Source organism: Herpailurus yagouaroundi, unplaced genomic scaffold (genome assembly GCF_014898765.1).
Source record: "Herpailurus yagouaroundi ecotype Mexico unplaced genomic scaffold, PumYag 162, whole genome shotgun sequence".
NCBI classification, from domain to species: domain Eukaryota; kingdom Metazoa; phylum Chordata; class Mammalia; order Carnivora; family Felidae; genus Herpailurus; species Herpailurus yagouaroundi.
This window is the reverse complement of record NW_024412403.1, coordinates 49658096-49674451: the sequence shown is the minus strand read 5'-3', so window position 1 is coordinate 49674451 and position 16356 is coordinate 49658096. Positions and strand designations below refer to the sequence as shown.

Sequence of the window (16356 nt, the reverse complement as noted above, 5' to 3'; positions counted from 1 at the left end):
TATATATATATATACACACACACACATATATATGTATATATATATATAATTGAAGATATATATATATTATTGAAGATATATATATATTATTGAAGATATATATATATATCTTCATATATATCTTCATATATATCTACATATATGAATGTAGAGAGAGAGAGAGGGCATGCAGATATAGATGATGTATCTGGGAGAGTTGGAAAAGGAAAGGAGAGAGTCTTGTCTTTGGGGTCTGGGGTTTTTACTGAGGGTTGTGGTCTGGTGTACATGTTGTCCTCTCAGGCATCCAGGAATCATCTAGAACAAGGACAGGTCCAGGTGTTCTTCATAAGTCACATTCCTTGGAGTCAAGGGGTCTTGGCATTGAGATGTCTAGTACTGGTGGTCTAGAACATGTATATGATGACCTCGTCTGGTCATTCTTGTGTGGTCCTTCCTTAGATGTTACCTTTTGTGCTGGAAGCCTCTAAAGAAATCATTAATTCCTTATCCCTCACAGGAGGACATACACTATTTGTTCTATAAGGCATGTGTAAAGTGAGGATGTAGGTCATAGTAAGAATAGAAGCAGGAAAAAGAGCAAGAAGCAAATTTTTATGGAGTCCTTCAGTTTCCCCCTCTCAATATAAGTAAACTCTCTGAATAAAGTAACAGATACTTTCTAAGCAAGTCTGCGTTATCTGCTGTGCCAAGATCTAAACTATAAAATCTAAACTTATTTTTAGTTGTCCCTGAACCTCAAATACAATAGTGTCTCAACTAAAAATGTTTTCTATATTGTTCTTTCTTCAGTGAGAGGGGTTTTATTTCCTGAAACTGAAGACCTAGTTTGGAACACCCAAAGTTCAAGTCTTCAGGCAACCCTACCATCCATTTTGGTAAGTATGTTTCTATGTTTTATGCCTAGAATTAGGCCCTCAAACTTTCTTCTTTGTACACTCACCTGATTACTTTGGCATCATGAATTTCCTGAGCTGTTCCTGTTTCAAACATTTTCTTAAATCATCCTTGGAACATGATTCACAGTTGTCAGCTCCAGAGTCTCAAGTATTGGTTCAGAAAATTTAAGCCTTCTGCAGTGGTTAAATGAAGTCTATGGTGGTTAATTGCCAAGCTCCACATGTGGTATAAAACTTATTTATGGTTTATACTTGTTTGGTAATAATGAAGCTGTAAGTGCCCACTGAGTTGTTCTCTAAAAGTTACTCAGAAATAGTTTTTATAGCTAACACTATAAATTGAAGTACATAGGGACAGAGTATAGATTTGTGCTCCAAGGACTGTATTGAAGAAAAATGTTAGACTTTAAGGCATTTACAATAGTGTGTGTGTGGAAGAGAAAGAGAAAGAAGAGTGAAAATAACAGCTAGCTGACAAATGACAGGGACTCAACATCAGGCATCCTTTTAACCTGGATTGAAAACATTCCTATTTGCACAGAAAGAGCATGGAATGAACTTTCCTTTTTGTTCTTACCACACAACTTCCCTAGGTGATCCTCTATCTGCTCCAGATCTTCGCTTGCCACTTCACCTTTAGAGAGGCATCTAGTAGAAGAGAAAGTGGCTTCCAGTGTAGTTGAAACAACACCATCACTGACAACTATACAACGACACCACCACCACCACTAGAGACTAGCTGGTTACAATGCATACATGAATCTTTTGTTATCCCATAGACACAGTAGGGGGGCTCCTTCTACATTCCCTACTCCTACTCTCTTGAGCTTTTTTCTGTCTCATATCAGCTTTTTAAAATATTTGTTTCTTGACTTTAATCCTTCAGTGAACATTCATAACGTCTTCCCCAAATTCATTTAACCACTGATATATGCAGCCATTTCTTCTACTCAGCTATTGAGCAACTCAGTTTTGAAATGTGATGTCATTGGAAATAGTCTTTTTACTGAGTTCTATGTTGGAGAAGGAAAGTTAGGGGTTATTGACATTAGAGATTGCATTATTTGGTGTTTATTTATTCATTCACTGACTCATTCATTCCAATATATTTATTTTGTGATTTTCATGTGCCAAGTGCTGGGGAAACTAAGATGAATAAGGGTGTGGGCTTGCCTACAAGAAGTTTTCAGTCTGGTAACAGATGTGTACACAAAGAAGGTGATGCTGTCATAGAAGTCCATTCAGGATGCAGTGGCAGACGATGGTGATTCACTGAGAACCTGACATCACTAATCTCCATGCCTTCTAATCATGTTCATCTCAGGCTTCTCTAACCACAGACCTGTGATGATACTGAGAATGATGTTGTAAAGATAGGAGTTTCTATATGAGCCAGACGTTTGCAAACTGGAGACCAGCCAGCTGGATCCAGCTATAAGCATGTGCTTTGGGATCGGTTTTTTTTACAAAGCCAATATTTAGCAATTAGGATATTTTTACAGAAAAATGAAGATTTCTAACCTCTTTTGAAAACCAGGGTGATCTGGTATCATTAGGTTCACATTCCCCTGTTGCAGAAAAGTGGCTAGGGTTTGGCTAAAAGGGGCTGCCCTTCGATGATGACAAGCACTGACTAACTGGGCTCAGATGTTTATTCATGATGCCTGTAATGTGGTTCCATTTGCGTCAAAGCCAACCCCTCGGGTTTTTGAGTAGTGATAACTGTGGGGCATTAAGTAACAATTTGAGGAGACAGTGGAATGTTAATAGATGATAATAAGGCATGAAAAAAAGGATGATTAATTAGAAGTGTGTGGTTATTGGTTTTCCTCCCTCTTTTTTTGGGCAACTGTTAACAAGATTTTGTTCTTTCGTAGAAATGAGATTTAAAATATTTTTTTTTACAGATTTGATTTTTAGAAATTATTTTAGAGGTAGGATGTTGGGATACTGAATTTGACACCTTTTGGCATCCTGACTTGGAAAATCACATGTTGCACAGTATGCTTTCTATAGCACTAGCAAGCTTTTCATTTGGCATACCCAGAAGTGAAACTGGCCGGTATAAGTTAATATACTACATTGAACTAAAAGAAGAATTCTTGAGTTGAATTTGTTACTATGGGAACATCTATTCCTATGAAAATAAATGAAGTGCTATTACTGGCATGTATATGTCATACCTTTCACAATGTATGACAAAGTTTTATTGTCAAGCCATTTTTTAGGGGGTGCTTATTTGGAGTAGATTAGATGGTCATCCTTATTTAAAAAGTCAAATTGTTTCCTTTCACTTTTTATGTGGTCTACTTGAGACTTGACTTTCATCAAAGATGTTATGTATTATTTTACTTTTAATTTTTATGGAATGGAAAGGCATTTTATTTGTATATACTGAAATTGTCTATATTGTTTAGGGATTTCTTTTTCATTGAGGGTTGATCTGCTTTCCTAATGTGTGTCTGGTCACAGGAACTGTCTGATAAAACTCAATTTTTTCAGTATGGGATAAAGGGCTTAAGCCATTTCACTTTTTTTACTTAAAAAATTTTTTAAATGTTTATTTATTTTTGAGAAAGAAAGAGTGTGGGGGGGGGGGGTTTGCAGACAGAGAGGGAGATGCAGAATCCAAAGCAGGCTCCAGGCTCTGAGCTATCAGTACAGAGCCTGATGCGGGGCTCGAACTTGTGAACCACAAGATCATGACCTGAGCCGAGTTGGTTGCTTAAGTGTCTGAGCCACCCAGGTGCCCCAGTAGTTGTATTTTTAATTTTTTAGGAACCTCTGTATTATTGTCCATAATAGCTATGCCAGTTTATAGTCCTACCAATGTGGTAGACATTTGTATGTATCTCTCAGTGAACAGTCTGGAATAGTGGGGAAAGTATGGGGACTGAGAACTCTGGAAACTCAGAAGTATAATTCTGAATCTTTCCTCTATTTTCTGTGATTGTGGGCATTTCATTTCTATGAACCTCAGTTTCTTTAATAGGCAAGGTTAGACTACACTTGATAGGATGGTATATGATTCTTCTAATTTGCTCTTGAATTCAGTTTGCTAATATTTTGTTGACAATTTTTGCATCATATTCAAAACCAATCATACCTGGTTTTGGTATCAGGGTAATGCTGGCCTTGTAAAATATGTTTGGGAGTGTTCACTCCTGTTTCATTTTTGGGAAGGATTTGAGAAGGGCTGGCATTAATTTTTCTTTAAGTGTTTGGTAGAATTACCAGTGAAACCATCTGGTCCTATATATGTTTGTTAGGTCCATTTGGTCTAAAGTATAGTTCAAGTACATCATTTTTTATTGATTTTTTTCCTCTGGATTATCTAGCCAGTATTAAAAATGGGGATTTTGCTGTCCCCTATTATTTTTTAATTTATATTTTAGTTGACATACAGTGCAAAATTGGTTTTAAGAGTAGAATTCAGTGATTCATCATTTACATAAAACACCCAGTGCTCATCACAAGTGCCCTCCTTAATACCCATCACCCATCTAGCCCATCTCCCACCCAACTCCCTCCATCAATTCTCAGTTTGTTCTCTGTCATTAAGAGTCTCTTGTTTGTTTTCCTCTGTCCTCTTCTCACGCCACCCATATGTTCATCTGTTTTGTTTCTTAAATTCCACATATTAGTGAAATCATATGGTGTTTGTCTTTCTCTTATTGACTTACTTCCCTTAGCATAATAAATTCTAGGGTGGACATTTGGGCTCTCTCCATAGTTTGGCTATTGTTGATAATGCTGCTATAAACATTGGGTGCATGTGCCCCTTTGAGCCAGCATGTTTGTATACTTTGGGTACATACCTAATGGTGCAATGCTGGATCATAGGGTAGTTCTATTTTTAGTTCCTTCAGGAAGCTCCATACTGTTCTCTAGAGTGGCTGCACCAGTTTGCATTCCCACCAACAGGTCCCCTTTCTCTGTATCCTCATCAACACCTGCTGTTTCCTGTGTTGTTAATTTTAGCCATTCTGACAGGTGTGAGATGGTATCTCATTGTGTTTTTGATTTGTATTTCCCTGATAATAAGTGAGGAAATCCCCTATTATAATATTGTTATATACCTCTCCCTTCAGATCTGTTAATATTTGCTTTATATATACCAGTGCCTCAATGTTGGGTGCCATTATATCTATAATTGTTATATCCTCTTGATGAATTAACATCTTTATTATTATTTAATGACCTTATTGGTCTCTTGTTACAGTTTTTGATTTAAAGTCTATTTTGTCTGATATAAGTATAGCTATGCCTGCTTTCTTTGGTTTTCTATTTGTATGGAATATTTTTTCTTATCCCTTCACTTTGAGCCTTTATGTATATTTAACTGAAGTGAGTCTGTTGTGGTCAGAGTAGAGTTGGGTCTTGTTTCTTATACATTTAGCCACTTTTCGCCCTTTGAATGGGGAATTTAGTCCATTTACATTCAGAGTAACTTGATGAGTAAGTACTTATTTCTACCTTGTTAGTGTTTTCTGGCCCTTTTGTAATTCCCTTCTTTCTTTGTTTCTGTCTTGGTGTCTTCCTCTGTGAATTCATTGTTTTCCATAGTGGTAAGCTGTGATTCTCTCTTGTTTTTCTTTTGTGTATCTACTGTAGGTTTTTACTTTATGGTGACCATAAGGCTTACATAGAACATCTTAGAGATATAGAAGTCTATTTTTATGTTAGTAACTTAACTTTCATGGCATACAAAAACTCTACCCTTTTACTCCCCTCTACTTTTGGTTTTTGATGTTACAATTTAATTCTTTTTATATTGTATTCATTAACAAATTATTATGGCTATAGTTATTTTTAATACTTTTGTCTTTTAACTTTTTTACTATAGTTCAGTGGTTAACACACAATATTACCCACATTACAGTATTTTATTATATACTACTTTACCAGTATGTTGTATATTTTCATATGTTTTCATATTACTAATTGGCATCCTTTTATTTCAGTTTCAGCATTTGTTGTAAAGCAGGTTTAGTAGTAATGAATTCCCTCAACTTTTGTATATCTGGGGACGTCCTTATCTCTCCTTCACTTCTGAAGGGCAGCTTTGTTGGATAAAGTATTCTTGGTTGGCCGTTTACTTCTGTCAGCACTTTGAATATACCATCCCAGTTTGTGTTGGCTTTAAATTTTCTGCTGAGAAATCCACTGATAGCATAATGAGGACTCTTATGTAGGTCAGAAGCTTTTTTCTCTTGTTGCTTCAAGAGTCTCTCTTTGTCTTAGATTTTTGATGGTTTTATTATAATGTGTCTTGGAGAAGGTCTTTTCAAGTCGAATTTGCTGGAGGTTCTATGAAGGTTATGAACTTGGGTGGTCAAAATCTCCACAGATTTGGGAAATTCTCAGCCATTATTTCATTAAGAAAACTTTCTGGCCCCTTGTCTCTGTTCTCCTGGGACTCCAGTAATTCAGACTGCTCCTTTGATGGTATCTCATTGTTTATGTTTCTCATTGTTTCTGTTACGTAGGTTTTCTTCACTTTTTTCTATTCTTTTTTTTTTCTTCTTTTCTGACTGAATAATCTCAAAGATTTGTTTTCTACTTCACAGATTCTTCTGTTTGATACATTCTGCTGTTGATGTATTTTTCACTTCATTCATTGTATTCTTCAGTTCAGAATTTGTTTTGTTCTTTATTATGACTCTTTTTTATGGTTCTTTATTATTATTATTATTTATTATTTTTGAAAAAGGGTCTCAGTAGTAATAGAATCACCAAGATAGAGTTATATATAGGCTTAAGGGAGTAAAAAAAGGAATTGAGGTATGCAGAGACTAGTAGTTAGAAGCCATTACCATCTATTGGATTTAGGCCAAGGGGAGAAAAACTGTTACCAGATCCCAGTGATAGCTTAAGCTGTAATTGTAGAGGGATACAGCTATTGTAAGAGACACATTATTGGAGGGAGCAGGGAAGAATTAGCCAAACCTCTCACTTTTCTTATCCTTTGATTGTCTGCTTGTGCATCCCATTGAACAAACTCAAACAGAAGAGAGTTGGTAGAAAAGCAGGGATGATAAAGTTATCAGGAGTCAGCTTCCCAGGGAAGAAAGCAGGGAAGAGAAGAATCTGGGGTGGTGGCAATAAAGAATAAGCAGCATGATGGCCCACTTAAAATAGGACCTGATTAAAACAGCACGGAGAGACAGGAAGTGATTGTTTCACTGAGTTCCACAAAAGAAAATAAGTTTACTTGGCAGAAATAGTTAAGAATAGTTAGTTTAGAAATAGTAGGTGAAACTGAGGGGATATGTACATATACCCAATGACCTTCTGTTATTATCTATTTGGTGCATTTGTCACTAGGAGAAGGGATAAGTCGGGATGTGCCCAGTGATTTCTTGCATCATGTTCCCTCCCTTGTGATTGGAAGAATGTGTTATCCTAAAGCTTCTCACAGAGACCTTTGATGGATGGACAAGAGGAAGTGTAGGCAGAACATAAAAGACTAATTAGGTCATAACATTGGGTTGAATCCCTCCTTAGGCCAGTAAGTTCTGTTTTATTTCATGGTCATAGACTGAGCTATAATTAACCACATTAATGTATGCTTTTGTTTAAAAAGCGTATTAGGCTTGACAGTGTATGTCAGTGAATATTCACCACCACTGTTTAGGAATCTCTGGAGGAAGGGGGGCCGATTTTTCTTATAGTTTTTTATTTTTCATGGGCTTCATTTTATTCATAGCTATTCCATGAATTCTAGTCTTTAGATGGGTTTATGTGTATGGGAATTTTTTAAATTGAAGTATAGTTGACATGAAATTTTATATTAGTTTCATGTGTACAGTATAGTGATTAGACGTTTGTATGCATTGTGATTTTATTACCACAGTAGTTCTAGTTACTATCTGTCATCATACAAAATTAATACAATAGTATTGACTATATTCCCCTTGCTGTACTTTACATCCCCATAACTTATTTATTTTATAACTAGAAGTTTGTACTTCTTGATGCCCTTTACCCATTTTGTCTTCCTCCTCCAACCCCCTTTCCCATGGCAATCATTATTCTGTTTGCTATTGGTTGTTTGCTATTTTGTGTTTTATATTCTATTTATAAGTGAAATCATGCAGTATTTTCTTTCTCTGTCTGACTCATTTCACTTAGCATGATAGCCTCAAGGTCCATCCATGTTGTCACAAATGGCAAGACCTCATTCTTTTTTATGACTGAGTAGTATTCCATTGTATATACACACCACATCTTTATCCATTCATTGATTGATGGACATATCTTGGCTTGTAGGTTGTTTCTATATCTTGGCTTTTGTAAATAATGCTGAAGTAAACTTAGGGGTGCATATATCTTTTTGAGTTAGTGTTTTTGTTTTCTTTGGTTAGATACCCAGAAGTAGAATGCTAGATCATGTGGTAGGTCTAGTTTTAATTTCTTGAGGAAACTCTATACTATTTTCCATGATGGCTGTACCAGTTTACATTCCCAAGATGCACATGTTCCCTTTTCTCTACATCCTCACAAACACTTGTTGTTTTTTGTCCTTTTGATTTTAGCCATTCTTACAGGTGTGAGGTGATATCTCATTGTGGTTTTGATTTGCAGTTCCTTGATAGTAATATTGAGAATGTTTTCATGTGTTTGTTGGCCATTTGTCTGTCTTCTTTGAAAAAATGTCTATTTAGATCTCTGTCCATTAGAAAAATGGATCAGTTATTTAATTAGGTTCTTTGTAAGAAATTTAAAACACCAATTTGTGAGGACAAACTCTGTTTGTGAGAGAAAACACAGAGCAGAGGTAGCCCTGAAGCTGAGGAACAGCTTTGATTTTTGGCAGAATTTGTGAGTCTACAGCTTTCTGATCAACCTTGTGTTGTTCTGTCATCTCATACTTCTCTTTCTCCATGTTTAAGATCTCACCTTCCTGGTGTCTGGGTTTACACACCTTTTTTTTTTTCTTGAAGTAAGCATCAGTGAGATGTTTTAGGATTTGCACACTGCTGATATGAATTTTTGTGGAGGTGGCAATGACAAATTTCTGATGTGTTCTACACAGAGGACCTTGATTGAGGGCCAGAAGTCCAGTCACAAGTACTAAGCCACTGCTCAGTTGCTTCTGGAAAATCACCCTCTTGCCTCTGTGGTACCCAGTAAGAATGAACAAATGGTCCCAGGAGTGATGGTAGCTCATAGTTTTCTCACATGCTGACTGAAAGGTTTTGTTTTGTTTTGTTTTGTTTTGTTTTGTTTTGTTTTGTTTTGTTTTGTTTTGTTTTGTTTTGCTGTGGCTCAATAGCTTTTGAGGCATATCTTCAGTAGGGTAATCCCTAGGCATTTTGTGAAGTTTAACCACTCAGGTACCACAATTCTTGTACCACCAACTGGTTTTGTGACAATAGCAAGAAACTTCTCCTTCTTTTTCTTTTCAACCTGGATTTAGCTGCTAAATACTTCCTCTTATACATGGCCTTTCTGGAGTACATAGCTAATCAGGAATATCTGCCACTTGCTCTGATGAGGACAGGGTTTCACCTTCAGAGGGGCTTCCCCTTCTTTGGAGTTTTAGCATTGAGATTACCGTTCTTAACCTGCCACCAGCATCAGCCTTCCTGGCTTCACGTTTCTTCTACTTAGTATCTGGCTTCTCAGCTTTTTCACCTGCCATCTTGCAAGATGGGAAAGAGTGATCTCTGTCCATTTTTAAAATCAAATTGTAAATTTTGTTACTGAATTGTATGAGGACTTTATATATTTTGGATATTAACCCATTATTGAATATATGATTTGCAAACATCTTTTCCCATTCAGTAGATTGCCTTTTCATTTTGTTGATGGTTTATTCACTGTACGGAAGCTTTTCAGTTTGATATAATCTCATTTATTTATTTTTGTTGCCCCTGCCTTTGGAGCCAGATCCAAAACTTATTGCTAAGATCAATGTCAAGGAGCTTACTGCCTATGTTTTCTTCTAGGACTTTTATGGTTTCAGGTCTTACATTTAAGTCTTTAATCATTTTGAGTTAATTTCTATATACGGTATTAGTGGTCCAGTTTCATTGTGTGTGTGTGTGTGTGTGTGTGTGTGTGTGTGTGTGTGTGTGTGTGGCTGTCCCATTTTCCCAGCACCATTTATCGAAGAAACAGTACTTTCCTCATTGTATATTCTTGCTTCCTGTGTCATAAATCATTGACCATATGTGCATGAGTTTATTTCTGGGCTCTCTCTTCTTTTCCATTGATGTATGTGTCTGTTTTTATGCCAATACTATACTGTTTTGATTATTATAGCTTCGTAGTATAGTGAACTCAGAGAGTGTGATACCTCTGACTTTGTTCTTTCTCAAGATTACTTTGCCTATTTGGGGGTCTTTTGTGGTTCCGTACAAATTTTAGAATTGTTTTTTCTAGTTTTGTGAAAAATACCATTGAAATTTTGATATGGATTACATTGAATCTGTGTAGATTACTTTGGGTCATTTGGACATTTTAATATTAATTCTTCCAATCTAGGAGCATGGAATGTCTTTCCATTTATTGTGTCTTTAGTCTCTTCATCAATGTCTTATAGTTTTCAGTGTACAGGTCTTTCACCTCCTTCAGTAAATTTATTCCTGGGTATGTTATTCTTTTGGTACAATTGTAAATGATTATTTTCTTTATTTTAAGATTATTTTCATGATTTTTTCGGATAGTTTATTAGTGTATAAGAATGCAACAGATTTTTGTATATTAATTTTGTATCCTGCAACTTTACTGAGCTCATTTATTAGCTCTAACATTTTTTTGTGTGGATTCTTTTGGGGTTTTTATATGTAGTATCATGTCCATCTGCAAATGGTGACAATTTACTTTTTTAATTTCCATTTTGGTTGTCCTTTATTTCTTTTTCTTGCCAAGTTGTATTTTCAATGCAATGTTGAATAAAAGTGGCAAGAGTGGGCATCCTTGTCTTGTTCCTGATCTTATAGGAAGTGCTTTAAGCTATTCATTGTTGAGTATGACATTAGCTATGGGGTTTTAATATATGGCTTTTATTATGTTGAGGTGTGTGCCATCTATACCCATTTTGTTGAGATTTTTTATCATAAATGAATGCTGAATTTTGTCAAAAGCTTTTCCTGCATCTATTGAGATGATCACATAATTTTTATCTTTCATTTTGTTAATGTGTTGTATCACATTGATTTACAGATGTTGAACCATTCTTGCATCTCTGTAATAAAGCCTACTTGATTATGGTATATGATCTTTTTAATGTATTGTTGAATTTGGTTTGCTAATATTTTTTGAAGATTTTTGCATCTATATTCATTAGGAATATTGACCTGTGATTTTCTTTTTTTGTAGTGACTTTGTCTGGTTTTGGTATCATGGTAATGCTAATCTCATTAAATGAGTGTGGAAGCATTCCTTCCTTTTCAGATTTTTGGAAGAACTTGAAAAGGATAGGTATCAAATCTTTTTTTTTTGTTTTGCATGTTTAGTAAAATTTATCAGTGAGACAATCTGGTCCTGGATTTTTGTTGGGAAGTTTTTTATTCAATCTCCTAACTAGTAATTGGTTTATTCATATTCTCTGTTTCTTCTCGATTTAATCTTGGTAGATTCTATGTTGTTAGAATGTCTCCATATCTTGTAGGTTGTCTAATTGTTGGCATACAACTGTCCATAGTAGTTTCTTAGGATCCTTCATATTTCTGTGGTATCATTTGTAACTTCTCTTTTATTTCTGGTTTTATGTATTTGAGTTCTCTATTTTTTTCCTTGGTGAATCTAGCTAAAGGTTTTTCACTTTTTTCACTTTCTAGCTAGATTTCACTTGGTGAATCTAGCTAAAGGTGAATCTAGCTAAACAGTTCTTGTTTCATTGATCTTTTTTTTTGTCTTTTTAGTCTTCATTTCATTAATTTCCACTCTGATTTTTATTTCCTTCCTTCTACTGACTTTTGTTGTTGTTTTTCTTTTTCTGTTTCCTTTAGGTATAAAGGAAATTTGTTTATTTGAGGTTTTTCTTGCTTTTTGAGGTAGATCTCTTGCTATGAACTTGTCTCTTACAACCACTTTTGCTGCACCCCAGAGATTTTTGTGTAATGTATTTTTGTTTTCATTTGTCTGTAGGTATTTTTTCATTTCTCCTTTTATTTATTTTATTTCTTTGATGATCCTTTGGCTATTCAGAAGCATGTTGTTTAATCTCTTTGTTTTCTACCATTTTCTTTCTGTAATTGATATCTATTTTCACACCATTGTGGTCAGAAAAGATGTTTTATATGATTTCAAGCTTCTTGAATTTATTGAGTTGTTTCATGGCCCAACATGTGATCTGTCCTGGAAAACATTCCAGGTGCATGAGAAGAATGTGTATTCTGCTGCTTTTGGATGGAATATTCCATAGGTATATATTTTAAGTCTATATGGTGTAATGTGTCATTTAAATCCAGTGTTTCACTGTTGATTTTATGTCTGGATGATCTATCCATTGGTAAGTGAGGTATTAAAGTCTCTACCTATTTTTGTATTTCTGTCAATTTTTCCCTTTAGGCATGTTAATATTTGCTTTATGTATTTTGGTCCTCCTGTGTTCGGTGCATATGTATTTATAAATGTTATAAATAACATTTATAATAATCCTGGTTGGATTGACCCCTTTATCATTATGAGTGATGAGTATACCTGTACCAGCTTTCTTTTTGTTTTCATTTGCATGGGATATCTTTTTCTATCCCTTCAGTTTCATCCGTTGCATGTCCTTACTTCTGAAATGAATCTTTTGTAGGCAGCATATAGATGAGCCATGTGTATTAATTCATTCAGCCACTCTTTGTCTTTTGATTAGAAGATCTAGTCCATTTATATGTAATTATTGATAGGTATCTACTTATTGCTACTTTGTTAACTTGTTTTCTGCCTTTTTTTGTAGTTTATTCTGTCCCTTTCTTCTTTTTCTCTCTTCACTTGTGGTTTGATAACCTTCCTTATTATTGCATTTAGATTCCTTTCTAATTTTCTTTTGTGTATTTACTACAAGTTTTTGCTTTGTGATTACCATGAGATTCACATATCTTATATATATAACAGTCCATTTTAATTTGATAGCAACTTAAATTTGAATACATTTCAACACTCTACATTTTTAACCTCCCCCCATGTTTTTTTTTAATGTTTATTTATTTATTTTGAATAAGAGCAAACCTGACTAGGGAAGGAAAAGAGAAAGGGAGAGAGAGAATCTGAGCCTGACTCAGGCTTGATCTCACAACCATGAGATTATGACTGAGCTGAAATCGAGAGTCAGATGCTTAACCAACTGAGCCACCCAGGCGCCCCTGTTTTATGTTTTTGATGTCATATTTTACATCTTTTTATGTCATATGTCCCTTAACTGATTATTGCAGTTTTAGTTAATTTTACTACATTTGTCTTTTGACCTTTATGCTAGCTTTATAATTGATTAACCCATTAATTTTATAATATGTTTAACTTTTCCTATGAGACTTTTACTTTTGCATGTTTTCTTGTCATTAATCAGTTCCATTGCTTTTCAACTGAAAGAAGTCTGTTTAATATTTCTTGTAAGGCCTGTTTAGTGGTGATGAACTGCCTTAGCTTTTGCTTATCTGAAAAACTCTCTCTTTACCTATTTCTGAATGATAATCTCACTGTAGTTGGGTATTCTTTCCTTTCAGTACTTTGAAAATTTCATGCCACTACTTTCTGGCTTGCAGTGTTGCTGCTGAAAAATCTGCTGACAGCCTTATGGGATTTCCCTTGCACATAAGTTTTTTTTTTTCCTTGTGCTGCATTTAGGGAGTATCTCTTTTGTCTTTACCTTTTGACATTTTAATTATAGTGTGTCTTGGTATAGATTGCTTTGGATTCATCTTTTTTGGAACTCTCTGTGCTTCCTGGACTTGGATGTCTGTTTCCTTCCCAGATTAGGGAATTTTTCAGCCATTATTTATTTAGATAAGTTTTCTGCCTCTTTTTCTCTCTCTTCTCTTTCTGAGACCTCTATAATGTGTATATTATTCCATTTGATGTTGTCCCATAAGCCCCTTAAGGCATTGTCACTTGTTAAAATTATTTTTTCTTTCTGCTGCTCTGTCTGGGTGAGTTTCATTGCTTTGTTTTCTAGCTTGTTGATCTGTGTTTTTCTGCTTCTTCCAGTCTGCTGTTGAAACCCTCTAATGTACTTTTTAGTGCAGTTATTGTATCCTTCAGTTCTGTGATTTATGTTTGGTACTTTCTTATATTTTCTCTTTGTTGAAGTGCTTGCTGTGCACATCCCTTATACTTCCAAGTTTGGTAAGCACCTTTATGAACATTATTTTGAGTTCTTTATTAAGTAGATTACTTATCCCTATTTCATTAAGGTCTTTTTCTGATGTTTTCTCTTGTTCTTTCACTTGGAACATATTCCTCTGTCCCCTCATTTTGTCTGATTCTTTGTGTTTGTTTTCTATGTATTAGATGAAACAGCTACCTCCCTGAGTCTTGTAGGAGTGGTCTTAAGTAGTGATTTTATCCATGGGGGCCAGAAGCACAGTCCCCTCTGGCCACCAGAGCCAGGTGCTCCATGGATATCCCCTCTGTGTGCATGTGCTGGGCTGTAGTGTGGGGAGTGGGTGGGTAGGGTTCTTTCCCAGGCTGTCGGTGACATATTTTTGGCAGGGGTCGGGTCATGGTGCTCTCCTCAGTGGCTGTATTGGGGGCATGGGGGAAGATGTAGCACTTGCCTGGCTGGCTATGGCTCAGCTGTGGCATGGGGTGTGGGGTGGTGTTTGCCTGCCTGGCTGTGATGTTCCTGTGGTATGGGATGGGAGCCCCACATGTGCTGGCAGTGTGGAGGGAGGTTGCCAAAATGGCACTCACCAGCACTGGCGTTAGTAAGGTAGAGTAAGATTGCAAAAATGGCACCTACAGTGCTTCTGTCCTTAGAGAAAGCTCTAACAGGTCCCTTCTTTTTGGCAGTTACTTTAAGATTAGTGTGTCTCCTTTACATATGGTTTAGGTGCTTTTCAAACTTCTTTTAATACCATAAGATCTAGTAATTCCACTACTGGTTATTTACTCAAAGAAAATGAAAACACTAATTAAAAAAGATACATGTGCTCCTATGTTTAAGATATGGAAGCAACCTAAGTAGGCCATTGATAGATGAATAAAGAAGATGTGGTGTGTGTGTATACATACATATATATATATATATATGCATGCAATGGAATATTATTCTGCCATAAAAAGAATGAGATCTCGCCATTTTCAACAACATGGATGGACCTAGTGGGTAGTATGCTAAGTGAAGTAAGTCAGACAGAGAAAGGCAAATAACCATATAATTTCACTTTATGTGGAATCTAAAAAAAACAAAACAAACACATACACATACACATGCAAATGAACAAATAAACAAAAAAAGCAGAAATAGATCCATAAACACAGAGAACAAGCTGATGATTATCAGAGGAGAGGGTGGTGGGGTTATGGGTGGTTATCAGAGAGAAGGGGAGTAGGAGGTACAGGTTTCCAGTTATGGAGTGAATGAGTCATGGGGATGAAAGGTACAACATAGGGATTATAGTCAATGATATTATAATAGCATTCTGTGGTGATAGATGGTAGCTATACTTGTGGTGAACATAGCATAATGTATAGAGTCGTAGAATCACTATGTTGTACACCTAAAACGGATATAACATTGTATATCAACTCTACTTCAGTTAAAAAGAGATGAAAAACTCTCTTTGAAACAAACAAACAAACAAACAAACAAACAAACAGATATTGCTGCTTTTGCTCTGGGTTCTGGAGCAAGTAAGTCTGTGAGTGAGTCCTTTAAGGGCACGTTCTCCATTCCCTATAGTTCTGGACATGGTCCCTGTTGGTTTTATGTTTGGAGGGCTGGTCTCAGGGGTGCAGGACTGAAGGGTTGAGGTGTCTGATATGGAGCACAAACTCCTTGCTCCTCAGGGAAAAGTTCCATGTTGGTGAGATTTCATTCTGATTGTGGATTGCAAGTCTTTGGGTGGGTTTTGGTGAAAGCATATCTCTGCCTCTCCTATCCAACTCAGTGTGGCCCTTTTATCTTTTATTGTGGAGATGCTGTCCACCTAGTTTTCAGGACTTTTTCAGAGGAAAATTTTCCATATGTAGCTATATATTTGTTGTGTATATAGGTGAAGGTATGTTCAGTATCTTCTGATGCTGACATCTTGAACCCAACACCAGGAGGTTTCTTAAGGGATCTATCTCACGAGAAATATAACAATTCAACAATGAAAGAAGTATTTTAGAAATTCAGCCTGTAATACTGTAGCCAGAATATGGTCAGCCTGTATCTTCTACTGGGGAGCTCTTAAAAGTACCATGTCTAGGTCCTATCCTCAACCAATTAAGTTGGTATCTCTAGGGTGTGAGGCCTGGACATTGGTGCATTTTTTTGTTTTTTGTTTTTTAATAGAGAGAGAGAGAGTGA

The 16356-nt window shown here is 35.8% G+C and overlaps 1 protein-coding gene and 1 pseudogene across 4 annotated transcripts in view; one reads left to right on the top strand and one right to left on the bottom strand.

The window, feature by feature from the left end:
* Positions 1-16356, top strand: part of IMPG2 (interphotoreceptor matrix proteoglycan 2) — an 85585-nt gene that overhangs the window by 51806 nt on the left and 17423 nt on the right. For all 4 annotated transcript variants that reach the window (XM_040484373.1, XM_040484372.1, XM_040484374.1 and 1 more), the window contains one exon: positions 793-878. In XM_040484373.1, the coding sequence (XP_040340307.1) occupies positions 793-878 (86 nt within the window). The remainder of the gene's footprint in view (positions 1-792; positions 879-16356) is intronic.
* Positions 8522-9908, bottom strand: LOC121036168 (60S ribosomal protein L6-like; annotated as a pseudogene).